The 22,110-nt window shown below is 47.0% G+C and overlaps 2 protein-coding genes across 5 annotated transcripts; both read right to left on the reverse strand.

Annotated features, from left to right (window-relative positions):
• Positions 1-6: 6 nt before the first annotated feature.
• Positions 7-8,641, reverse strand: LOC310837668 (uncharacterized protein). 3 transcript variants are annotated; one of them, XM_083724625.1, is made up of 5 exons: positions 8,532-8,641; positions 5,704-5,786; positions 4,525-4,590; positions 3,135-3,261; positions 7-1,931 (listed from the first exon to the last, which is right to left on the reverse strand). In XM_083724625.1, exon 5 carries the CDS (start codon positions 1,922-1,924, stop codon positions 449-451), a length of 1,476 nt encoding a protein of 491 aa, XP_083580751.1. In that variant the 5' UTR covers positions 1,925-1,931; positions 3,135-3,261; positions 4,525-4,590; positions 5,704-5,786; positions 8,532-8,641; the 3' UTR covers positions 7-448. The 3 variants fall into 3 exon arrangements, with proteins under 3 accessions (XP_083580751.1, XP_083580750.1, XP_083580752.1); XM_083724624.1 differs by lacking the exon at positions 4,525-4,590; XM_083724626.1 differs by lacking the exons at positions 4,525-4,590; positions 5,704-5,786 and having other exon boundaries at positions 8,532-8,625.
• A 6,139-nt stretch (positions 8,642-14,780) lies between these two features.
• LOC310837469 (uncharacterized protein) lies at positions 14,781-21,707 on the reverse strand. Of its 2 annotated transcripts, none has more exons than XM_083724101.1 (4): positions 20,846-21,707; positions 17,961-18,778; positions 17,181-17,292; positions 14,781-15,807 (listed from the first exon to the last, which is right to left on the reverse strand). In XM_083724101.1, the coding sequence occupies exons 2-4, from the start codon at positions 18,750-18,752 to the stop codon at positions 14,810-14,812; spliced, it is 1,902 nt and encodes a 633-aa protein (XP_083580227.1). In that variant the 5' UTR covers positions 18,753-18,778; positions 20,846-21,707; the 3' UTR covers positions 14,781-14,809. The 2 variants fall into 2 exon arrangements, with proteins under 2 accessions (XP_083580227.1, XP_083580226.1); XM_083724100.1 differs by having other exon boundaries at positions 14,781-15,810; positions 20,846-21,699.
• Between the last annotated feature and the right edge of the window lie 403 nt (positions 21,708-22,110).

The raw sequence follows: 22,110 nt of genomic DNA on the forward strand, positions 1-22,110 counted from the left end.
CTTTTCCTCAGCCACCTATCACAGCTTCCAAGGATTGGGTAAAAACCAATCAGAAACCAGAGGCCATCGAGAGAGACTCAAAATCCATAGGAAAACTCGAGAGCTGACCTGTCTGAAGGTGTTGACGATGGGACGACATTTTAAAACGAGTACAAAGGAAAGAACACGGTATAGAATATAATCTGAGGAAGATACTAGAATCCTGTGAAGAAGTGGATGGAGAGTAGGAGCCAGGTGGGGGAAAGGACATTTTAGAAGAAAACTGGCAATTGTATCCTATGTATTATTTCCCTGATGATAATCCTCCAATTCAAGTGTCGCACAAAAGTTCCTTTGGAAGACGGAGAAAGGTTTCCTATTTCACGATACCTGGCTTTACTTATTCTATAGTGGCTATAATTATGGAGATGAACTTTCAATGGAAAAGCATTATTTTTCTTTAAAAAAATCACACTGTGTGGGTTTTCTGGTGCCTGGTCAAATGCGAGTTCCGATTGAACCTTCTCCCACATTTGAGGCACATGAAAGGTTTCTCCCCTGTGTGAATCCGCTGGTGCTTCTTAAGGCATGAGCTCTGACTGAAACATTTCCCACATTCGGGGCACTTGTAGGGCTTCTCTCCTGTGTGAATCCTCTGGTGCTGGATCAAATCTGAGATCCCACGGTAGCTCTTCCCACACTCAGAACACAGATAAGGTTTTTCGCCAGTGTGGATTCTCTTATGCACGACGAGGTGGGAGCTCTGAGTAAAGCACTCCCCGCATTCTCGGCAAATGTAAGGTTTCTCTGCTGTGTGTATTCTTAGGTGTCTGATGAGATGGGAGCTGACCAGAAAGCCTTTCAAGCAGACAGGACAGCCAAAAGGCTTCTCTCCTGTGTGGATTCTCTGATGAGCGACAAGATTGGAGCTCACACTGAAGCTCTTCCCGCAGTCAGGGCACACATACGGCTTCTCTCCAGTGTGTATTCTCTGATGTGCAATAAGGGTTGAGCTTTGGGAGAAACTCTTCCCGCACTCGGGGCATGTGTAAGGTTTCTCTCCTGCATGGATGCGCTGATGCTTAACCAGGGCTGAGCTGTCGCTGAAGCGCTTCAAGCACTCCCGGCAGACATAAGGTTTCTCCCCAGTGTGGGTTCTCCGGTGTCTGATAAGGGGAGAGCACCGTTTGAAGATTTTCCCGCAATCGGGGCACTTGTAGATTTTCCCTACCTTCGCGACTGTGGCTTTGCCAGGTTGTACGCCTGTTCCATCTACAGGCACAGCTTTGCTTCGTCTCTTCTTTGGGACATAGACTTGCTGGCTCTCAGGAACAGGCTCGCTATAACATGGCTCATCATCCCCAGGAATCTGGAAAACATTTATTTCATATTCCTCAAGAAGAGCCTCACCCTCTTCTGTCTGCTCATAACCTTCTGCCCGTTCATAACCTTCATAACATTCTGCCTGTTCATAACCTTCTGCCTGTTCATAAGCTTCATAACATTCTGCCTGCTCATAATTTTCTGTCTGTTCGTAACCTTCATAACATTCTGCCTGCTCATAACCTTCTGGATCTTCAAAACCTTCTGCCTGCTCATAACCTTCTGGATCTTCATAATCTTCCGTCTCTTCATAAGCTTCTGTCTCTTCATAACCTTCCTCTGGAAGAATCTCATCTTTTACGAAATAGTCATCATCCACTTCCTCCACGTGGATCGCCTCTTTCACCCAATACTCCTCTTCCTCCTGCGACCCCTCCTCCTCTTTCACCCAGTTCTTTTCCTCCTGGGGGATCTCCTCTTCTTTCACTAGATTACCATTCTTTGCTTTCTCCCGGGGGACGGTGACTTCTTTCACCAGCTTTCCTCCCTCCTCCTCCTCCTCCTCCTCCTCTTCCTGGGAGATCGCCTCCCTTTTCAGCTGCGGCTTCTCCTCGCTCATCATTGCTAAGCTGCCGGAACAAAGAGATATGCATCAGTTTGGAACATCAGCAAAAAGAAGTTATGAAATCAGCGGCACATCTGGAGGATAAGCAAGACAGGTTGTTTGCAAGGAGGTGCTGCTCAGATTAAATAAGAGGAGTCAGTGAGAGACTACTCAGCGGCTTTATTTTACCAGCAAAGTGTATCTGAAAAGCTACCTCCTTCAATGTTGTGTTAAGATCTGCAGGCTAGTCTGGGAGGTGGCTTTCTCTGTGGCAGCCCCTAAATTGAGGAACTCCCTTCGTAATCTGGAGCGTCTAACCTTTCTGGTGTACTGTATAGCTTTGGCTGTATCCCGAACACGCAGCTCTCTATCTCAGCTGCTGACAGTTAAGGCATTTTGGTTTTGGGACTCACTTATTTTGCTGACTCTATGCTGCCCTGTTCTGGCTGGAACAATTTTACTTGTTTCTGTAATGACTGTGTACTATGCTCTTGTAAAAAAAAAAAAAAGGTAAAGGACCCCTGGATGGTTAAGTCCAGTCAAAGGCGACCATCGGTTTGCGGCGCTCATCTCGCTTTCAGGCCAAGGGAGCTGGCGTTTGTCTACAGACAGCTTTCGGGGTGATGTGGCCTGCATGACTAAACCGCTCCTGGCGTAACGGGATACCGTGACGGAAGCCGGAGCGCGTGGAAATGCCGTTTACCTTCCCGCCGCAGCGATACCTATTTATCTACTTGCACTGGCATGCTTTTGAACTAGGTTGGCAGGAGTTGGGACCGAGCAACGAGAGTTCACCCTGTCGTGCAGATTCAAACCACCAACCTTCTGATCGGCAAGCCCAAGAGGCTCAGTGGTTTAGACCAGTGTTCCCCAACCTTGGGCCTCCAGCTGTTTTGGACTACAATTCCCATCATCCTTGACCACTGGTCTTGCTAGCGAGGGATGATGGGAGTTGTAGTCCAAAAACAGCTGGAGGCCCAAGGTTGGGGAACACTGGTTTAGACCACAGCGCCACCCGCGTCCCTTGTAACCCACATCAGGACTTTATGGTGATAGGTAAGAAATGGTAACACAATAAACAAATCTCGACTTTCATTTAGCCTTCCCTGCAAAACAACCAATAATTTTTAGCATTAGCACAGAACTTCAGAGGGTTCATTGCCTTTCACATCCATTATCTCCATCATCTGTACCACAGCCCTGCAAAGTAGGCCAGAAGTATTATTACCCTTACATTGCAGCTGGAGGAGAAGACAGGTAACGATTTTCTGAAAGTCACTTAGTAAGCTTGTAACCGGGGGCTTTCTGAGTCACATCTTACACTCTTAACCACTTTGTAACACCACCCATAGCAGCTGCAAAAAAAGAAAAGAAAAGAAAAAATGTGTTAGAGAAACTAGAATGGAGACGATAACACTGTTTAATGGGCAATGGGTTGTGTTTCTTCTTTTCTTTTCTTTTTAAATATCAGTTTAAAGTTTATTGGCATAAACACATACAGAATACAATGAAAATAATGGATATGGCGAATAAAAATAGATGTAAAAGTAGAAAAATAAAACACAGGTACAGATGAGGGGTAAAAAACCCCAATAAACTACCAAAAATGCAGTGCCACATTCAATTGTTGCATATGAGAAGAAAAAGGTGGGTCAATTCAGTTCTCAGTAAAACCTCTCCACAGAACAGGGGGTTCAGCAGGCTGTTCAGTTAAGTTTCTGAACACTTCTCAGAAAATAGGTTTAACCAGTGTTTCCTCCCTTATGTCAGTGAGGAAAAGGAAAGCAGAATCGCCATCTATAAGAGAACTGTTAACACCTAGCAGAGATTTAATTCATTCTGTAGTCCTGCTGACTTTATGGCTATAGCATCCAGCCTACTTTCTGTATATTATAATTATTTCTATTGTATTTGTTGCATTTATAACCTGCTTTTCATCCATGGAGCAAGGTGTCGTACGTGGCTCTCTCCCTCTCCCATGTTATCCTCAAAACAACCCTGTGAGGTAGGCTAGGGTGGGAAACAGCCCAAGGTCACACCACACTTTGTGTAGCATCTTGCTGCTGAAAACTTCTGGAGAACTCAGAGGTTTCCCACACTTTTTTGATACTTCAGTTGGTCATAATAAAGATGTTGCCCAATGGTGAATCTAGGGGTTACTGCATAGCTGTTAACAGCCGGCTGGAACTTCAGAGGTAAATTACACCCCCTGTTCTTTAGCTCCAGCTATTCAGCCCAGGGAAAAAGCTGAGGTACATAGGTTTTAAGGGCAAATATTTATTTATTTCAGAAAATGTATATACCACTTGATTTTTTTTGGGGGGGGGGGGGAGAAAACCCATAACCTCACAACAGTTTACAGTAAAAAGAATTAAACAATGAAATTATCAATACGAAACAGTAAGGAACAATTATTTAAAATATTTTAGAAATAATGAAAATCAACAATAAGCCAAAAACCAGATTAAAGCACACATCAACGTTCTAAGTGTTGGGATAGGCTACGTTAAAGAGAATTATTTTTAAGAGGTTGCCAAACAAGAGTACAGTGAAGGCACCTGTCAATAGGCAGGGAGTTCCTGTGTGGGTGCTGCTACACTACAAGATCAATTTCTTACAAATGCAGGACGACTTTCTTGTGATGCCCGTACCCAATGTCAGTTCTGCAGATCGAAATGGAATGCCTGCAGGATCGTGGGGGACGGGAGAGGCAGAATCAGGGAGACACTGAATGCTGGTATCAGAAGGTGCAGGCAGCCCCCATTTTGGTGGAGTGGTCACCTAGAAAGAACCAGGCCCCTTGGGACTCATTGGGAGCAGGGAACCTTGAAGACCAGGCGAACCCGCTTGTAGCTGGGTTTGGGCAATCAGCCTACGTAAGCTCCCAGCTGAAGACTATTAATAAAGGTAAAGGGACCCCTGACCATTAGGTCCAGTAATGGCCGACTCTGGGGTTGCGACGCTCATCTCGCTTTATTGGCTGAGGGAGCCGGCGTACAGCTTCTGGGTCATGTGGCCGGCATGACTAAGCCGCTTTTGGCGAACCAGAGCAGCGCATGGAAACGCCGTTTACCTTCCCGCTGGAGCGGTACCTATTTATTTACTTGCACTTTGATGTGCTTTCGAACTGCTACGTTGGCAGGAGCAGGGACCGAGCAATGGGCACTCACCCCGTCACGGGGATTTGAACCGCCGACCTTCTGATCGGCAAGCCCTGGGCCCTGTGGTTTAACCCACAGCACCACCCGCGTCCCACAAGACTTACGCCACAGCCTTGTTCCTGCTTCCTACGCGGACTGACCTTATGCTCCTAAGCCTTTGCTTTTGCTAACTTGTCTATCTTTGGACTTGCTCTGCTGTTTTCCACCTTGGCTTTGTTTCATGACCTTGCTATTGGAACATGCCCCATGTTGTGACTGTCTCACAGGGCCTGGCCTTGGCTTCTCTTCAGCAACCCTGCATCTCTGGATTGCCTCGATATCTGACTGCTCTCATGACCCTCTGGAGTTTGGCCAGCCCTGGTCCTGGGGTACAGCTTCCCCATCTCACCTGTGACTTGGCGACCAAGCCATGACCAAGCCAAGATGCGAGGTCACCCACTGTGATCTCCACCCACTCTGTGCTAGCCCATCACTCTAACCACTACACTTTGGGAGGCAAGGAACTGGTGGCCCTTCAGGGGTTGCGGGGCAACAGCTGACACCAGCCCTGGTTATGCTGCCTAGAGCTGATGAGGGTCAATGACATCTAGTAAGGGGAGAGAGGATCTGTGTTGGATATCAAGGTTCGTTTCTCACCTGTGCTGTCCCACGTCCAGTCCAAGGAATCTTCAGAATGGAGTTGATGCAATGGGCATTATGCGGATGTTTATTTCCTTGAACTGAACAGAATGAAAGGGTATGCGTTACGGGGGTCTGGAGTGCGTGTGTACAAACTCAGCAGTGCTTAGTTTATTTTTGGGTTGCTATTTTGCTAATGGTCTTAATGTTGTTTTGCAGATTGTATATGCTGTTTCACTAATCCTATGACTTCTGCTTTGATTGTGATGTTTAGCTTCTTTGTCGTTGTTGCTCAAATTCCAATTGTTTCACTGATGATTTGCTAATTATCCTATAGGATTGGTGCTCTATTTGTGATGCTCTATTATATGCTATTGTGTTATTTATTGTTTGTAAGCCTCTTTGGGAGTCATTTGAATGAAAAGAGGCCTAGAAATGTAATAAATCAAATCAAATCTGGAAGGCCACAGGTTCCCCTACGTCAAGATAGGTTATGCTTCTTTTCAAACAAAGAGTCACCTTCAGAAGGTCATCCATCCGAACATTGCATATTGGGCCTGCAAGGACCCTGACTAGCGGTGCTGGTGGCAGCTACATAACGTTTAGAAGACATCTGAACACAGCCCTGTATAGGAAAGTTTCTAACGTTTGATTTTTTTATTATGTTTTAATATCTTTTGGAAGCCACCTAGAGTTGCTGGTGCAGCAGATGGGTGGGGTACAGATAATAAAAGTATTATTAAATTATTATTATTAACTTGTTCGCACATTTTAATGAAAAATTACATGAAAACATTGGCATTAACTATTGAGTAAACTTGCTTAGAATTGGGCTGCCTAGGGGTTTTAGGCAAGACACTACTTATCAGCCTCCCACACAACGCAGTGAGGCTCTACAAGTACTAGACTACCTTCCAGAATTGCTGAGTATAATCATAACAAAAAAATTCCTTCCAGTAGCACCTTAAAGACCAACTAAGTCAGTTCTTGGTATGAGCTTTCGTGTGCATGCACACTTCTTCAGACACCAGCACCTTAAAGACCAACTAAGTCAGTTCTTAGTATGAGCTTCTGAAGAAGTGTGCATGCACACGAAAGCTCATACCAAGAACTGACTTAGTTGGTCTTTAAGGTGCTGAGGTATCTGAAGAAGTGTGCATGCACACGAAAGCTCATACCAAGAACTGACTTAGTTGGTCTTTAAGGTGCTGGTATCTGAAGAAGTGTGCATGCACACGAAAGCTCATACCAAGAACTGACTTAGTTGGTCTTTAAGGTGCTGGTATCTGAAGAAGTGTGCATGCACACGAAAGCTCATACCAAGAACTGACTTAGTTGGTCTTTAAGGTGCTACTGGAAGGAATTTTTTTGTTTTGACTATGGCAGACCAACACGGCTACCTATCTGTAACTGAGTATAATCATGTCTATGAAATGTTTTGAATACTAAAAAAAGAGAGAGCACTATATAAATGTTAAGCATTATTATTTAGAAGGCTTGGGGAATATATTATTTAGAAGGCTTGGGGAATATATTATTCAGGAATATTGTCTTAATAAAAAGAACCCTGCTCAATCAGACCAAAGGCTTATCTAGTCCAAAATTGCATTATCACAGTGAACCACCAAACGCCTCCTACTTGTGAGCTCCACCAACTGGTTTTCAGAGGCAATATATCAATAATGATGAAGTGCCTAAATTGCCATACATTTGTCCGATCCTCTTTTAAAGGTGTCCAAACTGGGGGTGGGGAGGTCATTTCTCCCTCTTTTGGTAGTGAATCCAATCGCTCCTGTCGGTAGGACGGATTCAATTGTTCAGGAATGTCATGTCATTCAGCTCCACGATGACCTCAGCATTAACATAAAGGACATCTCTTCCGAAATGACCATGTGTCAAAATCTCCTCCACAGAGTGGAAAAGTACCAATTAGGGAGGTTATGTGCTAAAGCCGTCCCCCTAATTTGCTATATTACCACCTGGGGGGCTATTCAAGCAAGTGTGTATTGGATCCAGAGATATGTATATTGGATCCAGAGATATGTCTTGTATCCAGGCATAATAATAAGTGCCCAGAGGCACTTGGCTTACCAGGTAGATCCTCAGAAAAACTGCCTGACAGGCTCACTTTCCCCCTCTCTGAGCTCCCTTCTCACTTACAGCAAGCAGGAATCCCAAACCCTTTTTACTTGGAAGTAGGATCTATCGGTTTTGATGGGCCTTGATTCCAAGTAAATTCCTTCAGAGAGGCAGTCCCCGGAGCTAACTGGAGAGCGCTTAATCATTCCTACTGTGGCCACATTTTTTTAAATAAAAATCCCACAGTTGTTCTCTGCATAGGCTTAAAGGTCTCCTTCTCCACCTCCTCCCCCCCCCCGCCCCAAGCAAGTCCTTCTGCCTCGAAAATCAAAACCCACTAGGCTCGTCGGGGTCTGAAAAAAGATGCGGAGGAATCCAGCCCAATAATCCCCGATGCAAATCAAGCCTGATCAGTCTGGCTGCACTCCAAAATTATCATTATTTCAAACCTCATCTATAGCCCCCAGCTCCTCTCCGCACGCGATTTCCCTCCTCCTCCGCAGCGTTACTGCGATCCCTGCATTGCGGGGGGGGGGGGTGGGCTGGATGGCCTCTGGGGGAAGCCCCACCCGAGATTCTCAGTCACTGCCTGCAACCTCCGGTGGCTCAGGGGTTAATAATGGCTGCAGCGTGCGTCGCCCCCTCCCCACCCCTCGGACCCCCCACCCCCCAAAAAACACCACCACCCCCAGGCCCAGATCTCCAGGGACGCGCGGCTGCAGCAACTTCGGAAGGCTGAAGCCACCCGGCGAGCAAAAACGAATTACCTCCGCGGAGGAGAGGGAAAGATCCAGGGACGGAGCGCAGCCTCGGATCCTTTTGTTCTTGCTCCTTTCTCCCCCCCCCCCTCACTTCCCACCCCGGATCTGCTGGCCACGCACACCCACCCGCCTCCTCCGGCTAAGCCAGCCCCTTCCTGTGCCGTCGCCTTTCCAGGCCGGCCTGCAACGCTCTCCCGGCCCAGGGCTGGATGCTCGGCAAAGGCCGGCGGGGGGAAGATCGGGCCAGGACCCGGGCGGAGATGGCCACGGGCTGGGCAAGAGGGTCTTCTGGGTGGGGGGGGCCCAAAGGCCACCTCCCTGCTAGATGAACCACCAGCCAGACGCCCAGGATGGCTGGGACAACCCTATTATTATTATTATTATTATTATTATTATTATTATTATTATTTATTAATCAGTGCTTTTTTTTCTTTAAAAATGTTTAGGGGTACCCTCATTTTCTTACACATATTGAAATACTGCCCCTCAATGAAGCCAAACTTAGATTCACAAAATGTTTAGTGGTATGCACCCCCCCCCCCCGCGTCCCCCCAGAAAATTCACTGATGATGATTAGGATCTGGAAATAGCTCCCTTTAAAAAAGGGGGGAGGGGGGAAACTGGGCAAATGCAGTCTGGTCTGCCTACTTGGATGTACAGTTTTTATTAAAAGTTTTTCATAATGCCATAAGATATAGAAAATGTTTTCAGATTTGAAAATGTGGGCACAATTAAGATAAATAGGTTTTGATGGATGTAATAATGGCATAGCTGTCAACCTTCCCTTTTTTTTGCGGGGAATTCCCTTATTTCAGCACCGTTTTCCTGCTGCTATCCCGGATTATTAGATATCCCGTATACTGTCCCCAGGACAGGTGAGGCTGCTGATCCCTTATTTTCAAATCTGAAAGTTGACAGCTATGAATAATGGGATACTGAATGGCTTAGTTTATATAAAATGTGCAGGGATGTATGTTATGCAAAAGGAACCATGGGACGGGAAGAAGGGAAGTCGTTGATATTTTAAGGTTGTTTAAATGAACATTCTAAAATGTGAAACAGAAAATTTAATAAAAGTTATAGAAAATGAAAGAAAACGAACGTAAATTAAAAACAGAAAGGAAGAAAAAAGGGGGAGAGAGAGAGGACGGAAGGAAGGAAGGAAGGAAGGAAGGAAGGAAGGAAGGAAAAGAGACAATGAAGAAAGGTAAAAGGGACTTCCGATTTTCCATCTGCTGCTTACATAAAAAAAGAAAAGAAAAAATATATACTGAAGATGAATGTTATCATGGACTACATGTCGTAAAATATTCAGTGAACCACCCTGAGATATTACAATGAAGGGCAGTATATAAATTTAATTAATTAATAATAATAATTTTGAAAAATAATCATGGCTGCTAGCCGCGGTGTCTGTGCCCTGCCCTCCGCAGTTAAGAAGCAGCAGTGCTTCTAAAATACAAGTTGCTGGAAGCCACAGGAGGAGTGTGGGCTTTTATGTCCACGTTCTGTTCCTTGGTTTCCCACAGGCAACAAACTGTGCCGCCATTTTGAGAACATGGGGGGTTGGGCTAGATGACCCTCGTGTTCCCTTCCAACTCTTACGATTCAGTGAGGGCGCTGGACTGGATGGGCCATCAGTCTGACCCAACAGGCTCCTCTTCTTACATATGGAACTGGGTTTTTTTGGGTTTTTTAAATTGTGTATGTATGGGTTGGTTTTTTTTTACATGTGGAATTGTCTTTATTGTGAAATTGCTAGAAAATATTTTATGGGAAGCCATTCAGTTTTGTTTTTTTAAGTTCATGATGGACCCAGTTACACCAAATAAAGGCATTCCACCCCCCTTTCTTCAGTTTGAAAACTTGGTCCCTAAATCAAGACGTTATTTTACTGCCCACGTGAATTGTGGTCTAATGGGCCAATGTGGCTGTTTAGAATTTTTCTGAGGTAAGTTAATTCCCATGTACGATTGCCAGCTGGTTGTGTACCATCTATACATGTCAACTGCACTTTCCCTACACTTAAATATGTAGAGGCCAAGTGGGTAATGTCCTGGAAACTGCCGCTACTTAGGGGTCTATAACTGACACATTATTTTTTACCTTTAACATATTGATACAACTGTTCTTTTATAGTACAGAGCAACAGGGGAAGAAGGAATCGTGAGAGAAGGGATGACTGGCTTCGCGATTTTTTTACATAGCACACAGATATATTTGTGCATCGCCACGTTGAATATTACGAAACCGTTACTGCGACGTGGACTTCAAACTGTTTTTTGACGGTGTATCAATACATTTCCCAGCCCTAATGTGCTATGCAAAAACCATTATGTGGGGGAAACCGTGAAGCCAGCCAATGCCTCTACAGTGGTACCTCTGGTTACGTACTTAATTCGTTTTGGAGGTCCGTTCTTAACCTGAAACTGTTCTTAATCTGAAGCACCACTTTAGCCTATGGGGCCTGCTGCCGCGCCACCGGAGCACGATTTCTGTTCTCATCCTGAAGCAAAGTTCTTAACCTGAGGTAATATTTATGGGTTAGCGGAGTCTGTAACCCAAAGCGTATGTAACCTGAAGCGTATGTAACCTGAGGTACCACTGTACATAGCTTCATATTTTTTTTCTGACCTCATGATATATCGGAATATCATGTTGAAAACAGATATCGACCAGCCCTGATGAAGAGCCTGCTGAAATAGACCAATGGTCAATGGCCCATCTTGTCCAGCAGCCTGTTCTCACTGGGGCCAACCAGATGATAATAGGCCAGTCCCTCCAGTGTAGGAGGCAATATGCCTCAGAATACCACTTCCTGGATATCAGGAGCAAAAGAAGGCTGCTGTGCTCAAATCCTGCTTTCGGGCATCTGGTTGGCCCCAGTAATGCTGGATGCTGGCCTAGATGGGCCTTTGGGCTCTTCTGCTAGCCAGTGTGGCATAATAGTTAAAGAGTGTTGGACTAGGACGTGGGAGAACAGGGTTCGAATCCCCACTCAGCCATGAAGGGTAACCTTGGGTCAGTAACCATCTCTTAGCCCAGGCTGCCTCAGCCTCAGCCCTCCCAGATGCTTTTGGCCTACAACTCCCATGATCCTTAGCTAGCAGGACCAGTGTTCAGGGATGATGGGAATTGTAGTCTCAAAAACATCTGGAGGGCCGAGGTTGAGGAAGCCTGTCTTAGCCTAACCCTACCTCACAAGGCTGTTGTGAGGATGAAAAGAGAAATGTATATCACCTTGAGATCCTTGGAAGATAAATGTGGTACAGTGGTACCTTGGTTCTTGAACGTAATCTGTTCTGGAAGTCCGTTTGACTTCCAAAATGTTTGAAAACCAAGGCACGGCTTTGGATTGGCGCAGGCGCCCCGGAAACAATAGCCGACAGCCACATCGGACGTTTGGATTCCGAAAAACATTTGAAAACCGGAACGCTTCTGGGTTTTCAGCATTTGGGAGCCGAAATGTACCAAGGCGTTTGAGAACAAAGGTTTCACTGTATATAAATCTAATAAATTAGTAGTAGTAGTAGTATTCACAATTTCCTAATTCATTTTATCTTGAGCTTCTGAGCCCGAGGCTGCCTTTTGTGTTGCTACAGAACTATGCCAGCAGCGTTGGAAGGAACTGAAATGCGTAGCAATAAACTGGGCTCCATGCAATATGCAGTTTGTCCTTTGGGAATCTGGTCTCTCCAGAGGACAGAAGGGAAAGGAAGTCTCACTTGCTCCAGTGTTGGATGTCCCAGAAAACAAATGCTCCCTCAATTAATTCAGCTCCGTACAAAGATATTTTATTAGCACAAAGCATTTTGCCAAAGCGTATCAGACTAAGAAGAGGTTGGGGGAGAAAGTGAGAAGAGGGACAAAACCTCATGTTTGTAGCAGAAATCTCCATCCTTCTCCATCTATATTGTCCACTGCCACCCATCACTTGCGTAAGATGAAGGTTGCATCATCTTAAATGTCTCCAGTTACAATGACATCATCTCTCAGTGTCTCTTGACCGATGCTCAAGTACCTGTTGGGGGCTTACGGAAGAGTAAAGGATTGTTTCAGAAAGCAGAGACCTAGGTGCAACAGTAATGCACCAGACCATTCAGTAAGACATTGTATGTCTTTTTGGGTGGAGTGGCTGTGCTGTTTCTCTTTGAATCATTGTAGCCAACATGAGGCCCTCCACATGTTTTGGAGTATAGCTCCCACCCCCAGCTAACATAGCCAATAATAAGGAGTTATGGGAGTTGAAGTACAAAATGTCTGCAAGGCTCTGTGTTGAGTACCCTTAATTGGGACATCACCTCCCCTTTTTTTAGTAACAGCAGTTGCCCTGACAAAGGGCATAAAAGGTAAGATCAGGTGAGGAACGGGGGAAGGAACTGTGAATGTTGGGCTTAAAAAAGAAATGGAGAGGATTCATGTGATTTCACACACGCAAAACACTGCCTTCTCATTATGAACTTCCTCCTGCAGCCTCAGCTACTAAACTGCAACTCGAAGATCCACTACCCTTAAACCCAAGGTGTTTGGATACTGAAAAATGACTCTTTGCAAACAAGAGCAAATATCTGCAAAACACAACTTTAGGTGGAGTGGATATGTATATGCCAAACAGAATTTCCAGATAGCTGTCTATGTTCGTGCTAATTTTAAGTGAATACAGTGGTACCTCTGGTTACGTACTTAATTCGTTCCGGAGGTCCGTTCTTAACCTGAAACTGTTCTTAACCTGAGGTACCACTTTAGCTAATGGGGCCTCCCGCTGCTGCCATGCCACTGGAGCATGATTTCTGTTCTCATCCTGAAGCAAAGTTCTTAACCCAAGGTACTATTTCTGGGTTAGCGGAGTCTGTAACCTGAAGCGTATGTAACCTGAGGTACCACTGTAGTTAGAAAGATAAAAACACAAAGGTGGTTCCAGATACCGGTATATTCAGGGACTGTGGCAGATTCTCTGGTTGCCAGTATGCTGAGAGCTGCCATAAGAGGGTTTGATTCCGTTGGAGGCGGGATCCAGTAGCTGAGCTCAGCAAATGCAGCTTGGGCTCTTGCACTGTAGGATATAGAATAGCTTATGCCTACAGATCTTTGACTTCCACAGCTGACAGTAATTCACACCTAGGATGCATGATCTGAACTGGGTCGAGGTGTTTGGAGAGTCTTAAACTTTGGGGCTTACAAAAAAGTACAGTGGTACCTCAGGTTAAGTACTTAATTCGTTCCAGAGGTCTGTACTTAACCTGAAACTGTGCTTAACCTGAAGCACCACTTTAGCTAATGGGGCCTCCTGCTGTTGCCGTGCTGCTGGAGCACAATTTCTGTTCTCATCCTGAAGCAAAGTTCTTAACCTGAGGTACTATTTCTGGGTTAGCGGAGTCTGTAACCTGAAGCGTATGTAACCTGAAGCGTATGTAACCTGAGGTACCACTGTACTAAGTTTGAGTGCCTCACACTGACAATTGGAATCTAAGTTCTACTCCCATCCCCTGGCCTTATAAAACATGGTTTGAGCTCAGACTGAAACATCTGAGCCTTCAGAGTCAAGACTTTATAGAATTCCCTCCTTTGTAAGTTTTCTATGTGCCGGTAGAATGCCCATGATGCAGATCTCTTGCGGGTGTGCTATTTCAGAATGAATGTGGGGGAAATCACATGTCTGAATTGCCCTGCACATTGAAAAAAAACAACCTTGCACATTAATTGTTTAGCACATAAGGTAAGAGGACAGGGCAAAGCCTTTCTTCCTACAATACTAGCTGCCCACAAGTAAGATTTTTTTTTTTTTAAAGTTGTGCTCTCAGTCACACAAATTGTCCTCCCTTCATCTGAAGTGGTACAATTGTGTAAGGCCACAGGTAAAGGTAAAGGGATCCCTGACCATTAGGTCCAGCCGTGGCCGACTCGGGGGTTGCGGCGCTTATCTTGCTTTCTTGGCCGAGGGAGCCGGCGTACAGCTTCCAGGTCATGTGGCCAGCATGACTAAGCCGCTTCTGGCAAACCAGAGCAGCGCACAGAAACGCCGTTGACCTTCCCACCGGAGCCCTACCTATTTATCTACTTGCACTTTGACGTGCTTTCAAACTGCTAGGTTGGCAGGAGCAGGGACCGAGCAATGGGAGCTCACCACGTTGCGGGGATTCAAACTGCCGACCTTCTGAAGTGGTACAATTGTGTATGCTAATACATTGAAGTTATTTTCCTGCAGAAATGACCTGGCTTTTACTCTTTAAGAAAATGTGGGTCACTAACCAGAGGTTTTTCTACTGTCAGTGCTTGCATATTTATTACGCTTTTTCTTCTGTGTGGATTCTCTGATGTTTAAGGAGACTGGTTGAATTACAGAAGCTCTTCCCACACTCTAAGCACTTGCATTTCCCCTCTCCCATATGGGTTTTCTCGTGGGCAGTAATGTTCGATCGCTGGCTGAACCTTTTCCCGCAGTCTAGGCACTCGTACGGCTTCTCCCCTGTGTGTGTCCTCTCGTGTATTATAAAGCTTTCCCTCCGATTGAAGCTTTTCCCACAGTCTGAACATTTGTATGGCTTTTCTCCTGTGTGGATCCTGGCATGCTCTTTCAGGAGGGAACGGTAGTTGAAGCTTTTCCCACAGATGGAGCAGGAAAAAGGCTTCTCTCCCGTGTGGGTTCTCTGGTGTTCAATAAGGTGGGATCTCCGGCTGAAGTGCTTCCCGCATTCTGAGCATGTGTGGGGCTTCTCGCCTGTGTGGATTCTCTGGTGTCTAGTAAGGTGCGATCTCCGACTGAAACTCTGCCCACACTCCAGGCAGTTATATGGTTTCTCTCCTGTGTGGATCCTCTCGTGGACCAAATGAGCGGAGGCATGGTTGAAGATTTTCCCACAATACGAGCATCTGTATGACTTTTTCCCGGCCTGGACATTCAAGTTTTTAAGAGGGTCGGTACTCTGGCTGCAGCTTTTCCCCGCGACTGTCTTTTTTCGAGGACTTGCCTCAAGCCCCTCGTGTAAAGTGCTCTCATTTAAACTTTTCGCCCCTTCAGAATGAAAGGCCTTTTTCACTGCGTGTTCCAGGAGCCTTCCCTGGCGTTTCTCGGGGGCCTGCTGGCTTCCTGTTGTCTCTTCAGTCTCTAGAAACTGGAAGACTTTCCTTCCAGTGACCAGCTGGTTTTCGGCCACCTCTCCCACCTCAGGAAATAGGAAGACGCCCCCTTTAGCCTTTTCCAGTGACATCCTGCGGTACTCCACTTGCCCCGGCCTTTCCATCCGGACATTCTCCTCCTCAGTTTCGCTCGCTTGGCCATTGCCTGCTGAAATAAAGAGACAACCACAGAGTGAATTTCTGGGGAGGCTGTGGCGATCACACAGGGCCCCTGGACGTTTGACGGTCTATTGATCCCTGTGCCACCACTGTGATTGCCTCTTTGCTGCCACCAACCCGTTTCTCTGGGTACACACGGAATCCAGACAGTTGTTAACATTAACAAATAATCAAGTTTATCTTATAGGCAGGAACAAGCTTATGGTTTCAGTTTACTTTTCTTGTCAGTTTCTTAATCTTAGTTCCTTAACTGTCCTATACGTTCCTAACAACTTCAAACTGATTATCCCAACTATCTACCTGACTCCACCTAACAGTTCCTCTCACTCTCTCACAACAGACCAACCCACAGACTTACCGTATTTTTCGCACTATAGAACGCACCGGTCCATAGGACGCACCTAGATTTGGGGGGGGGGAAATAAAGGGTAAAAAAATTATTTTCCCCCCCAGGCGCGGGGCTGGGGCGGGGGAAGCCCGAGTTTCCCCCTCCCTCAGAACGGGACCCAGAGCCATGCCGAAGCTGCGCGCAGCTTTGGCATCGCTCTGGGAGCTTGCGGGGCTGGGGGAGGAGGAAGCCCTCCGCCAGCCTCCAAACCATGTCGGGAGACAGCAGGATGGCGCGCTGCGCCTCTCCCACTGTCCCCCGAGTTTGCGGGGCTGGCGACGGGGAGGAGCAGGCTTCTCACCCCGCCAGCCTTCTAGCCAAGTCGGGGGACAGCGGGATGGCTGCGTTCCGCCTCCCCACTGTCCCCCGAGCTTGTGGGGCTGCGGTGGGGCTCTCCTGAAGCCTGGAGAGCGAGAGGGGTCGGTGTGCACTGACCCCTCTCACTCTCCAGGCTTCAGCGAAAGCCTGCATTCGCACCATAGGACGCACACACATTTCCCATTCATTTTTGGAGGGGAAGAAGTGCGTCCTATAGTGTGAAAAATACGGTATATCCTCCCTCTTCCTTCTCCAACTCCCCACTCTCAACTAACTTCCACACAACTCCGACTGTAACTCTAACTCCTCCTATCAGTTTCTCTCTGGCCAATCGCATCACACTCATTTAACCCTTTATGACCCACCTAGGAGGCAAACGCCACAGAGGGGTTGTAGTACTGTGACACGGAAAAATTGTCTGCAAGCAGAAGGCCCCAAGTTTGATCCCCAACGATGCCAGATGAAAATGATCTGTGGGAGCAGAGCTGGGGGGCCAAGGGTGAGCCCCTGCCACTAGGCTAGACAAAATTGGACTAGATTGGGAAACTAAGCATAGCCTTCCAGCCCCAGTGAGTTCTGCCTTAGCTTCCCACTCTCCCGCCACCCTGAGCTTTGTAACATGATCCAGGCACGCCACACAAAAAAACCCTTACCCAACAAGCTGGTTATCCTTTCATCGTCCTGCATGGCCACCACGTACAGCTGCATCTTCAAGGGGTCTACCTTAGAGAAATTAACAGCCACTTTTTCAAAGGGCCCCGGCACCTGAATCAAAAGGAGGGACATCAGGTCATAGCAACGGGTTTGGAGAGGCAAATGCCTCAGCTCCAAAATCAATTTCTGTTACCTTCCCCAACCCTCACCTGCCTGGTCCGGCTGACCGCCTCGTTGCGATCAGTAAATAGACTGGATTTCTACCCCAACCTATTTAGTTGTCCGGGAGAGGAGAGAAACATAACCCTCAAGTGGCCACTCATAAATTGAACCCTGCCATGCTGTCTGCCCTTCTACAACTGCAGTCAATTCCATTAAGAAGAAGTGGAGGAGGAGTAGTTTGGATTTGATATCCCGCTTTATCACAACCCAAAGGAGTCTCAAAGCGGCTAACATTCACCTTTCCCTTCCTCCCCCACAACAAACACTCTGTGAGGTGAGTGAGGCTGAGAGACTTCAAAGAAATGTGACTAGCTCAAGGTCACCCAGCAGCTGCATGTGGAAGAGCGGGGAAGCGAACCCGGTTCCCCAGATTACGAGACTACCACTCTTAACCACTACACCACACATGGAGGAACCTACAGCACTCCTGATGTTGTTAATAGACTACAGATCCCTTCACCCCTGACCTTTGGCTATGCCAGCTGGGGCTGATGGGAGTTGGAGTCCAGCAATATCTGGAGGGCCAGAGGGTGTAGCCTCCCCTCCAGAACTCTCACCTGCTGATCCCACCTCTCGTGGTCTTGCAGCTTCCAAGAGAAAATCTCTGCCAGGGTCACCGCCTGAGCACAGGTCTCCGGTCCGCGCTTCCTGACCCAGATCTGCATTTCCTGCGGCAATATGGCCAGGAACTGCTCCAAGACCAGCAGCTCCAGGATCTGCTCTTTCGTGCGTTTCTGGGGCTGCAGCCATCGGAAACAAAGGTCTTGGAGCCGGCTGCAAACTTCTCGGGGTCCCTCAGCTTCCAGGTAGCAGAACTGCCTGAACCGCTGGCGCCATAACTCCAAACTGGTGGCGTCCTCGTCCGCCACTTGCCCAAGGGAGCCCAGGGTCTTATAGACTTGGGTGGCTTCTCCACTGAGGTCTAGCAGATTCTGGGTCTTCCATTCTTCTCGAGGCCACTGGATGGCATCGGCTATTCTCCTGAAGGAAGTCTGAAAAGATTTGGTGTGGTCCCATCGGGTAGGCACCAGCAGCTTCCTCCGGGACTTGGCTGTCTTCTGGAAATCCTGATGTTGGGTGTCCTGGGGCCGCTGGAGTTTTTTGTCAGTTGTCTGGCTGGCCTGTTGCAGACCTGCTTCATCAGGTACCTGCTGAGCCTCCTGCGCAGCCTCCTCATCTGGAGTCCTTTTAGTACCTAGTGGTGCGGTCTCATCCGGTATCCGCTTAGCATCTTGTGGACCTTCCTCAGTTTGGACCTCCTCAGTGCTCCCATAAACCCGATAAACAGGAAAATCTCCTCCTCCTAATGTCTCCTCTGTTTGGGGTCCTGCTGGGTCCTGCTCTTCCATCGGGTTTCCCCTCCGCACTCCTGGAGCTGCAAACAAAACGTGCTTTTCAATAACTGCACATGGTGCACACCAGGCCAAAATGGCCGCCAACCAGGATCTGGAGAGAAATGTGAACTCTACTCCCAAGATGTCAGCAAAGCTGCTGCCAAAATGGGAAGCCGAGTACAGTGGTACCTCGGGTTAAGTACTTAATTCGTTCCGGAGGTCGGTACTTAACCTGAAACTGTTCTTAACCTGAAGCATCACTTTAGCTAATGGGGCCTCCTGCTGCTGCCGTGCCACCGGAGCCTGATTTCTGTTCTCATCCTGAAGCAAAGTTCTTAACCTGAAGCACTATTTGTGGGTTAGCGGAGTCTGTAACCTGAAGCGTATGTAACCCGAGGTACCACTGTACTAGGGAAGGTGAGGTAACCTGACTGCACTCACATATAAAAGTACTGTGGATAGTTTTAGTCCTCTCTAGAAGGACATAATGTAGGAATATAGGAAGCTGCCCTATAATTAGTCAGACTAATGGACTATTTAGCTCAGTATTGCCTACACAAAAATGGCTGACTTGTGGAACTCCAAGGGTTGTTAGGCTTCAACTCGAACCCCCCTTGAACACTGGCCTTGCTTGCTGGGGCTGATGGGAGTTGGAGTCCAATAAGGTCTGGAGGACCACAAGTTAGCCGTTCTTGTCTACACTGGCAACAGCTCTCCAATATCTTCTTCCTTGGAGGTTTTGAGGATAAGTTTGGAAAAGCATCAATGGGAGGACACTCGGAGCAGGAGGCTGGACTAGGTAATCTATTAGGCACCCTCCAGTTTCAATACGATTATCTGATGAGAAACGATAATAGAGAGCATGGCAAATGGGGATATTGGCTAAATAGAATCAAGGGAAAAGGAACCAAAGGTATTGCATGGGGGAAACAACTGGTGTGATGGGCAGATGGTGGCATGAAAGGAATGAGATAAGCAGAGAGAGGAAAACAAGGTACGTATGGTATGAGTGCAAGATGCAGACAAGGGAAGCTCAAGAGTTCAGCATCCAAGTGCTCCAACAGGGCATCATCTGCCCTGAGCATGAAAAGCCCATTTCATTCCAGGGTTTCTCTAAAACAGGGTTTGCCAAACTTCGGTTGCCAGCTGCTTTTGGACTACAACTCCCATCATCCCTAGCTAGCAGGACCAGTGGTCAGGGATGATGGGAACTGTAGTCCAGATCCAACCTGAGACCCACGTTTGGGAAACCCCGATTTAAATCAAGAATGGGGAAATCTGTGGCCCTCCAGCCAGCATGACCAATGGTCAGGGATGACAGAAGTTGTGGTCCCTACAATACCTGGGTGGCCGCAGATTCCCCATCCCTGCTCTCAGGTCTACACTTCCATTCTAATTCAGGGCTTGGGTTTTCAGCATCGGATATGTCTTCCTCAATAAACAGACAAATAAACAAACAAATAAAAAAACATTCTTCCTTAACAGGAACACACTGCCTCGAACCCAGATGTCAATGACATTTGGCTGTATTATAGACACTCTCACTTTGTTCCTAACGCTGCCGCATTTTGAGCTTCACTGGACCCAGATAAATATAGCACTGCCAGCGGTTTTGAACTTCCAGTCAATAACAGAGAAGCCTTCGCTAAGCGCTAAAACCCACAGATTGTGCATCTAAAGACCCACAGTCAACCTTTCATTAAAAGGATCTTTTAATGGGAGCCTCCAAACGCTGCTGGCACTCAGAGGTTTTGCAGCATCGGGTCCCTGGGCTGATTCGGATCAGGACAGCTCCTTTACAGACTAAATTGGCTCAAAACCCTGCATTTCCACATCCTGCTTGTGGAGGAGCCTGTAGCTCCTCTGTGTGGCAGAGAACGCACTTTACACAGGAAAGATCCCAAGACTCAGATCCTGGTATCTCCAGCTTGAAACACCTTAGGCAGCGGGTGATGGTTATGACCAGAGAGAGCTGCTAACTAGCCCAGTGTAGAAACCGCTAGCCGGAATGGTCCAGGCGCCTTCTTTGAATGACAGGGTGCTATGGATCAGCTAACCTGAATGAGGGATATGCACCTGAGATTAATTTCCTCCCCTCTGTTTATTACCTTGTTCTGGCCCGGATCTGGAGAGGGGATCCGGACAAGGGACGATGTGGGGGATCAGCAACACAGGCTCTGATCTGGAGTGGGGCTTTGGGAAACCTTCCAGCGACGCTTTTGCAGTCTCTGGTCTCCTTTTTCTTTGCCTCCAGGGCTTCCCCTTCTTGCATGAGCCGACAGACCCCTAAAAATACACCGTTTTGCACCCTTTGCAATCCGCAGCGGTTCTATTTATTGTTTATTTGTATGTTATCCCCCCCCCAAAAAGGAAATTTCTAGCCGGAAGAGAGGGTTGGGGAACGGGAAGGAAGTAGGACAGGAAGGTGGCCTTAGCTATTTCCTTCCTCCTTAATTTTTTGCTTTTTCCTGGAGCCTTCTAGGAATCTGATCGCTGGTGGTTTTAACTCATAGATCCTTTGCAGGATCGAGAAGACAGGAGCGGGGATCGTGTCTCAATTTTGCAGGCAGCCGAGTTGGGACGTCCTGAGATGAGATGCTGCAGCCTCCAGGCCAGAGAGAGACTCGCTTAGGAGTGGCCCCTGCCTTGCTTTTGAGCGTCCATCCCGGGAACCGCGTCATTGCATTGCATTGCATAGAAGGAAAATGCTGATTATATTATGGATGCTTTAGCTGAGATTTCTGCATTGCAGATGACCCTTCGACCCATTCCAACTCTGCGATTCTGTGAGGATGACGATTGGATCTGCGCTGATTTTATTAAATCCTCATGTTTGCAAACGGTTCACTCTAAATGCACCTCACCTCTGGCTCTGGCCAGCACCAAAAATCACAGAACATAGCATGTCCTGGAGTCGCAGTACAAGTTTAAAAAAACAAAACGGATCTGTTGTTTTGGGTTCTTGTAGCTTTTATATGGCTGTAGTGTACAAACTATACTTTTATTCAAAGCACATTATCTTGTGATAATGATGCCCATAACCTTCTGACATCCATGTCATTCATCATCATCATTTTTAATTTGTATACTGCCTTTCTATCTTACAATACTCAAGGCGGTTTACAAGCTGAAGAAACAAAAAATGTACATCTTATAACAATCTAATGCAATACAAAAATGTAATAAAACATAACTTTAAAATAGGCAACCTCCATCAAAAAAGTAACATTCAACAATCATTAAGGTAAAGGTAAAGGGACCCCTGACCATTAGGTCCAGTCGTGACCGACTCTGGGGTTACAGCGCTCATCTCACTTTATTGGCTGAGGGTGCTGGCATACAGCTGGGTCATGTGGCCAGCATGACTAAGCCA

The sequence above is a fragment of the Podarcis gaigeae genome (assembly GCF_964106915.1).
Source record: "Podarcis gaigeae genome assembly, chromosome: 2".
Lineage (NCBI taxonomy): Eukaryota > Metazoa > Chordata > Lepidosauria > Squamata > Lacertidae > Podarcis > Podarcis gaigeae.